Source organism: Silurus aristotelis (genome assembly GCF_946808225.1).
Source record: "Silurus aristotelis genome assembly, chromosome: 6".
Lineage (NCBI taxonomy): Eukaryota > Metazoa > Chordata > Actinopteri > Siluriformes > Siluridae > Silurus > Silurus aristotelis.
This window is the reverse complement of record NC_139579.1, coordinates 21715946-21724869: the sequence shown is the minus strand read 5'-3', so window position 1 is coordinate 21724869 and position 8924 is coordinate 21715946. Positions and strand designations below refer to the sequence as shown.

The 8924-nt window shown below is 37.9% G+C and overlaps 1 protein-coding gene across 1 annotated transcript; it reads right to left on the bottom strand.

The window, feature by feature from the left end:
• Positions 1 to 548: 548 nt before the first annotated feature.
• On the bottom strand, positions 549 to 2985 carry stx11a (syntaxin 11a). The gene is made up of 2 exons (XM_083545378.1): positions 2851 to 2985; positions 549 to 1894 (listed from the first exon to the last, which is right to left on the bottom strand). The coding sequence occupies exon 2, from the start codon at positions 1887 to 1889 to the stop codon at positions 1029 to 1031; it is 861 nt and encodes a 286-aa protein (XP_083401504.1). The 5' UTR covers positions 1890 to 1894; positions 2851 to 2985; the 3' UTR covers positions 549 to 1028.
• Between the last annotated feature and the right edge of the window lie 5939 nt (positions 2986 to 8924).

Sequence of the window (8924 nt, the reverse complement as noted above, 5' to 3'; positions counted from 1 at the left end):
ACAGACTCACGCTACAATAAAATAAATGTTGTATGATTTGGCTGCTTTGTGATCAATGCTGATGCAAAAAAAAAAATATGCATAAACCCACTGAAAATACTTAGTAATTTTTTTAAAGATTCAAATGTAATACTTAAATTTTTTTTTTGTGGCTAAAAGTACATATGGGTATGGTAGTGGGACACCAAATTTTCCAGCTATATGTGGTTAACCATTTAACATCACTTCCCTTTCAGCACACATGGCAATCTTTTTGTTAATGTACAGTAACAGTAAAGTACTGCACTGAACTGCACTTGAAGACACATACAGAAATCAAAAGGTGTCCAGATCTAGTTATATAAAGACTGCTGTTACTGAAGATTTCCACTCCAACCAAGAGGCAGCATGCATACATACACAATATTTTTTTTATATTATAATTAAAAAAAAAAATTATATAATATATAATATATATATGCACACACACATATACATACACACATACACACACGTATAAAAATTTTAATAGATAAAATATTTTTCTCCAAGCTAGGACAGTCAAGATCTCAAAGTTAGTCATTTATTGAGTTATGAAATCAATTTACATTAATAAAACTTATGTACCAACTTAAATATAAAGCTGCTTTTTCCATTTGCAATTATATTATACATTCTTATTTTAAAACATAAATAATCTACTACAATTAATTTCTACACAGGTATCATAATTTTAAACACAGAGCAGATTCCATTATGATTATAAGCAGTTCTGTTTTTTTTTCTTTTTTTTTTATTGCTCCAGTGGTTAACAAGATACTGGTTTGGTCACACAATGCCACAACATGTTCAGGCAGCTATTGAATTCTCAATAACTGTATAAAAACAGGGCTAGTGAAATGTACACACTTGCTCATGACTATTGTGCAACAAACACAGGCAACTCCACCAAAGCCAAGTCAATTAAATACACAAATGCACTGTGCATTTGGGAAGCTAACCTGTAATACTGAAATGAGTGACATGTGAAAAGGCAGTAAAGGATATACTCACTTATTGCAACATGGGAAACAACAACAGAAAAGTTGCCTACATGGGTTCTTCTTCTGATATACGACAGCTTTCTTAATCTCAACTGTAGCCTTGCCTATAAAATCTACTGTTGCACACACATTAGCCTCAATGTTATCCACCATAGCTCCTTGCTGCTCAACCAGCAGGGCCAACTGAAAAAACAGCTCATGAATGTCCCGAATGCGGCTCTCCAGCTCAAGAAGCTCCTTGTGACGGTTCTCGATCTCGCTGAGTGCTGAGCGGAACGCTCGCTCATCAGTGACAAGGTCATCCGAGAAGACGTTCCACTTACCAGTCTCAATCATTTCTTCTATCTGATCCCCAGTCACCTCCTTGCCCATGATCTCTGTCTGTCGCTGGATGCGTATCTTGCAGTTTTCCCTTTGTGCCATCTCAGCCTCATTATACTCGGACATGGCACCATGAAAAGCACTGGTTAAAGAGTTGTATTGGGAGCGTGCCATACGGGCTAACGCAGAGTGGGTGCCTTGTTTCTCCTCAAGCTCTTTGCACTGTGCCTCCATCTTCTGAAGCCTTGCATAAAGCTTCTCTCCTTCAGCTTTGATGTTGCGTGCAATGGCATTGGAGTCCCGCTTGATGCTGCTGATACGTCGGACTGAAGTGAGAAAACGGGCGTTCTGCTTGCCCAGCCTCTTCACCTCAGTTCTGAGGTGGTCTATTTTTTTGTGCATAGACTGGGCCTCCTTAAACACTTCGTCCAAGATGTCCTCACCCTCAAACACAACAGCATGCTGCTCCAGCTCTCCATTGTCTATGTACTCCTCTGGGGGTTTTTTGGACACAACCCCACTCAGATCAACCAGTCTATCCTTCATTTCTCCTTTATAATAAAGTAGAAACATTTAGTTAGTTCAACAGACAGAGGGTTTGGCTTTTTTCTTTCCAACATTGAGTAATAGGGTTTGCACAGATTACTTAAACAGCTATTAGAGCTGTAGGATTTAAAAGATGTAGACACAGTCATTCTGCAATTACAAACCTTTGAGGTTTCTGGAGATCTACCATCTTACAAAATGCAGTATCATCTCTAAGCCTACACAGTGTCTCAGCATAAGTAACGAACTTCTCAGGTCAGTTGTAAATTCTGTAAGAAGGCTAATTACCAGAAAACAAGCTAAAACCAGTGCAGACATGACCTACCTTCTGAAATGAGAATATGGGCCTCTTGCTAAAGAACTGCGTAGGCGTAGTTCAGTAAAAAGAACCCCCCCCCATCACACCAGTGCCCTTATGTCTTAAGCATCACTTACTTTTTCCGAGCAATGGAAATCACACAGTCACGATGCTTACTTCCTATCAGACCAAATATAACTGCATAGAGAACCAACGGGTGGGGACTTCCTTTAACTTTACATTTAGTAATTAAAACACAAATATGACAAATATACCATTATGTCTACCAAGTATGAATCTAAAACACTTTCAGAACACTTTTTTTTGTGGGGGTCGAATATACTTAAGAAAAATCATATATATGCATTAAATGTTGTGATGTCTGAGTCACAAACAATGTCACACTTCTCCTCAGTTTACACTCAAGAAACTGCATAATTAAGCCCACGTGAAGAGCATCATAAGTCAAAGTGATGTACAGGTGTTGCTAATAAATAAATAAATGCCGAGTACTCTGTGTTTTGTTTGTTTGTTTGTTTTTAACCCACACACCAGCGACATATAAAAACCAGAGTCTGAAACACCAGAACAGTTCAGTTAAACTCAAGTCAGGTGCACGTGTGAAAATAAAAGGAATAAAACTCAAATGTTTATTATTCTTACCTCACTTCATACTCCGTGGACCAGCCAAAATATGAAGATATAATATGCAACTGCTCGACTTTTTCCTTTTCGCTCTTCCTTCTCAGTCTCACATCGTTGCAGGAAATAGCAGTCGAGCTTAGTGGGAGTTACCGAATGTGCAGTGGTCGATTTATCTCTCAGCCTCGAGTCGCACTTCATCCACTCAGCACTAACTACAGTTACAATCTAACAGCAGATAATAAAAAACAGCCATATACTCAATCACATGAACTAATATCAAAAGATAAAGTGAGGAAAAAAGACAACAAAAAAAATTACAACGTGTTTTATTAAAATGAAAACTTATTGCACGTGGGTTGCCAGATCCTCCAAACAAGGTCCATATATTTAGCCACTTTACTGTTCAGATGTTCCAAACTGTTCCACATTTTACTACGCAGAAAAATATCAGGAGAAAAATCACTTTAGTCTTTACAGTATGCATATGCATAGGATGTACTTTTAAAATAAAATGTTCATTGAAATACTGCATTGTAAATGCATTTTGTTTACTAACCAGATACTAGGAGTTTGAGAAAATCTTGTTTAAAATTGCTATACAATTGGGAATCCCAGTGTATATTTAATGTTTATAAAATGAATATGAATAATATATAGATGTTGTTTAGTTGTTTAGTTAAGTAAGTAAGTGCATGTTTCTGCATTGCCCTTAAACCAAAGTGCTGCAAACAGTTGAGAACACATACATTTAAATAACAGAAAATTTAAAGCCCTGGCAACAATATTATACACTACATCCACACAAAAGTAAAGATTACAAGAAATAAACTCAACCAGTGTGTCACAAAAATATTACACACAGTAATCTTCTGCTTTACAGTCGATGACCTTCATTAATTGTCCTGAAGAAATAATCAATCCACTGTGTTTGTTAAAGCAATCTGAAAATGTTCTGCTATGCAAACATGTGGGTAGTTTTTATTATCGCCATTAGATGGCAGTAAAGATAAGACTTTGTGTTACATTTCTTTGGATCTCAAATAGATACTTTTTTACAGAATTTTTAGTCTGCATACGAGTTTATTTTTATGCACGTTAGTAATAATACATAATATAAAGATTTTAAGACAACTACTTTAAGTGGGTTTTACATTTAATTGGCTTGTCTAATAATAAAGTTCAAGATGCCTATATTCATCCGGAACTTGTACTTGTGTGAAGTTTCTGCATGGGTTTGCATGGGTTTCATCCAGGTTCTCCAGTTTCCTCATACTAAAACAGATAGGTGGAGGGGTTACTCTATATCGTACCTAGGTGTGAATATTTGTGGTGCTCTGTTATGGACTGGTGAATTATCTAGGGGCTTTTTGAGGCCAGTGATCAAGATGCTGACGATTACACCACCTGACTTGCATATACAGCTTTTTAACTACTCATACAGAGTATTTCAAAAGTTTCATATGTATTTTTGCAATTTTATATACATATATAAAACTGACACAGGGAAAACGTATTGAACACAATGAACTGAAGGTGAAAAAAAGCATGGAAAACCAAGACACCATCTGAAATCAAACAGTAATTAGAAAGCAATCCTGCCCCCTTTTAGGGCAAATTAATATCAGATGGTTCAATCCAAACTAATGGCCTATATAAAGGTGTCCCACAAGAAACATCTCATGATGGGTAAAAGCAAAGAGCCCTCTCAAGAGCTTTGCAGCTGTATTGTTGCAAATCATACTAATTGCATTGGTTACAGAAGGATTTCTAAACTTCTGAATGTTCCAGTGAGCACTATTAGGGCCATAATACAGAAGTGGAAAGAACATTTCACCATAACCCAGCCCTTAAACAGGTGCTCCTCGAAAGATTTCTGACAGAGGAGTAAAAATAATATCAGAAGAGTTGTCCAAGAGCCAAGGACCACTTGTGGAAAGCTTCAGAAAGACCTGGAATTAGCAGGTAATTGTTTCACAAAAAAAAAAAAACCAATACATAATACAGTGAACCGCCATGGCCTGTCTGTACACTCACCACGCAAGACTCCACTGCTGAAGAGAAAAACATGTTAAAGCGCGTTTAAAGTTTGCTACACAACATTTGTACAAGCCTGTGAAATACTGGGAGAATATAATCTGGTCAGATGAGACCAAAATTTAACTCTTTAAATGCCAAAATACACACCATGTTTGGAGGACAAATGGCACTACACATCATCATGGTTTGGGGCTGTGTTTAGCATACAATACTGGCAAACTTCATATAATTGAAGAAAGTATGAATAGAAAAATTTACAGAGACATTTTTGATAAATACCTGCTGCCATCTACCAGCATGATGTAGATAAAACAAGGGTGAAAATTTCAGCCAGACAATGATCCCAAACACACAGCCAAGGAAAATGGTTAATTGGTTTCAGAGAAAGAAATTAAACCTGCTAGAATGGTCCAGTTGATCACCTAACTTGAATCCAATTAAAAATCAATAGAAAGAACTAAAGATCAGAGTTCATAGAAGAGAAAACAGACCCTTGAAGATTTGATTAGTTGTTACCTATGTCATGTCAATAGCACCTTATAAATATATTTAGTGAAAAGAATTTACGTGTTCGAAACTTATTTTCTGATAGAACCCTCTTCTCCACCCACTCCACCATGCTTGCACTCTTTTCTTCACTTCTCTAACACACTCTCCATTACTGTGCACTGTTGACCTGAGGTCAAAGCTAACATAATTAAGAGCTCTTCTCAACCTGCTCTCTTCTACCAACACAAATCATAATATCATCCGCAAACAACATAGTCAACAGAGACTCCTGTTTAAACTCATCCATCAACCTGTCCATCACCCCTGCAAACAGGAAAGGGCTCAAAGTCGATCCTTGATGCAGTCCAACCTTCACCTTGAACCAGTCTGTCGTTCCTACTGCACACTTCACTGCTGTCACACTGTCCTGCACATGTCCTGTCCTGCACCACCCTCGCATACTTCTTTAACTACTCTTTTCCATAACTTTATGGTGTGACTGATCAACTTTATTCCCCTGTATTTACTGCAAGTCTGCACATCTCCCTTATTCTTAAAAATTGGCACTAGCACACTCTTTCTCCATTCCTCAGGAATCCTTTTACCTTCTTGTTGAACAATCTGGTTAAAAACTCCACTGTCATCTCTCCTAATCATCTCCACGCTTCTACCGGTATGTCATCTGGTCCAACCAACTTTCCACTCTTCATCCTCTTAATTGCTGCTCTCACTTCCTCCTTACTAATCCTATCCACTTCCTGCTTCACTATCTCCACATCATCCAACCTTCTCTCACTCCCATTTTCCTCATTCATCAGCTGCTCTAAATACTCTCGTCACCTTCTCAAAACACTCTCCTCACTAGTCAAAACATTTCCATCTCCATCATTTATTACTTCAACTTGCAGCATATCCTTCCCAGCTCGGTCCCTCTGCCTGGCCAATCGGTATAAATTCTTTCCAACTTCTCATACAGCTCCTCATATGCCGTTTCCCTCTTCACCTGCTGCCGCATCCTCTTGTACCCCTGCCTACTTTTGATATCACTTTGTCGATCCCAATTCTGTTTTGTGAACCTCTTTCCCCTTATGCTCTTCTGCACTTCCTCATTCCACCACCAGGTCTCTTTGTCTTCTTTTCTATTTCCAGATGTCACACCAAGTACCTTTCTAGCTGTCTCCCTTATCACTTCTGCAGTAGGTTCCCAATCATCCAGCACCTCTTCACCACTGCCGAGCCCCTGTCTGATTTCTTCCCTGAACCTTACACTAAAGTCTTCCTCTTTCAGTTTCCACCATCTTATTCTTTTTTCAGTCCTCCCTCTCATCCTCTTCTTCTTCACCCCCAAAACCATCCGATGCTGTCTAGCTACACTGTCCCCTGCAAACACCTTACAGTCTCCAATCTCCAAAGTCCACCTGTGTGCACCTTCCTCCACTCTTATACGTCACCCTATGCTCCTCCTTCTTCTTAAAATAAGTGTTCACCACTGCCATTTCCATCCTTTTAGCAAAATCCACCACCATCTGCCCTTCCACATTCCTCTCCTTAAGGCCATACCTACCCTTCACCTCCTCATCACCTCTGTTCCTTTTACCTTCATGCCCATTAAAGTCTGCTCCAATCACTAATCTTTCTTTCCTTGGTACACCTTCTACCACTTCATCTCAGTCACTCCAGAATCTTTCCTTCTCCTCCATCTCGCAACCCACTTGTGGAGCATAGGCACTGATGACATTTATCATCCCCCCTTCAACTTCCAACTTCACGTTTATCACTCAATCAGAAACTCTCTTCACCTCCACTACACTCTTACTGTACTCTTCCTTCAGAATCACCCCTACACCATTTCTCTTTCTATCCATACCATGGTAGAACATTTTAAACCCCGCTCCAATGTTCCTGGCCTTACTCCCTTTCCTCTTGGTCTCCTGAACACACAACATATCTACCTTTCTCCTCTCCATTATATCGGCTGACTCTCTCTCTTTACCAGTCATAGTACCCACATTTAAAGTACCAACCCTAACCTCCACTCTCATACACTTCTCCTTTCCCTGCTGTCTCTGTAGAAGTCTTCATCCTCTCCTTCTGCTCCTTCAGCCAACAGTAGCCCAATTTCCACCGGTACCCTGTTGGCTAATAATACCTGTGGCGGTCGTTGGTAACCCGGTCCTCGACAAATCCGGTATGTAATTCTGATTTGGGATCCGCATATTTGATTTGGCACTAGTTTTATGCTGGATGCCCTTCCTAACGCAACCCACCCCATTTATCCAGGCTTGGGACCGGCACAAAGAGTGCACTGGCTTGTGCAACCCTAATGGCTGGGTTCATTCACTGACCATAAACTAATCTTGCTAAAATTAGATTCTGTCTTATATATACATTTGCTTCAAATACAGCAGCTCCTGAAAGAAAGAAAAGCTGTTAAATGTAATGATTGTATGCATTAGAATCTATTAGCTATATCCATAGGACATAGAGTTTTAGTTGTATTTACAAGAAAATTTTAGCTTGTTCCAGATTTTACATTATTATACAAACAAAATAATTATATTACAAATCAGTAGACAGATTAATGGTGTAATCCTAAAATCAACAAACAGAGGTTGTCTACAGAGGGTTTGTAGTGAAGTTTGGAGAAAACATCAGCTGGTTTGTATTAGCCAACCTGTGACCTGATTCAATTAACTGCTCTCAGTCACTTCACATGGGAACCTGTATGGCAACGCCACTGTTTTTCCTATTGATTTTTTTAAATCATCCATCCAGAGTGGTTCCTTTTGTATGACCTTTATATGCTTTATGTTGTCCTTTTCTAGTTATATAAATGTATACAGCTGTATACAGCTTTTTTCAGTAGTCATAATATGGAAGTGAATAATGGTTTTTAATGTCATTGATATCATTATTGGTATTTGATCTAATAAAATACTCTACTACAACACAATGTTGAGTGGTCTTGACCACATAACAAAAATAACAGAAGTATCTACACTAGCATTCTTAATGCCTTTTGAGAGGAAATAACTATAGAATTTTCAAAGAATTAAGACCCGAGAAAAGGCTAGAAGAGCAGTTTACCAAGCTCGTGATGCCTGGTTCACAAGGCCAAGTAATCTAAAAATTAAATTAAATGAATACCATCCATCCAGAGTATCACTTGATCTTAATTCACTGTGTCTGTTTCATACCATTTTTTTTTAACATGGTGTTCATCTTGCCAAAACCTTAGTTGTTTTTCTTAAACAGCAGGAGAACACAAAATCATCACACCAACACTGAATCTTTTACTATCATATGTGAAAACAAATCTCATTGTGTACTCATTGTGTAAGTCTGATCTAAACAATGACATTATTAATAATGTAAAGTTATCGTGAGGTTTCTGTGTGATGATGATAATAATAATAATAATAATAATAATAATAATAATAATAATTATTATTATTATTATTATTATTATTATTATTATTATTATTAATAATAAAATTAATAATAAGAAGAAATAAATGTGTTTGGTAGTATACTAGTGTAGATGTGCAGATGTAGATGTGCTAACC

What these genes read in the sequence shown, in the direction of transcription:
- stx11a (XM_083545378.1), bottom strand. Translation starts at nt 1,889, where the DNA reads ATGAAGGATAGACTGGTTGATCTGAGTGGGGTTGTGTCCAAAAAACCC.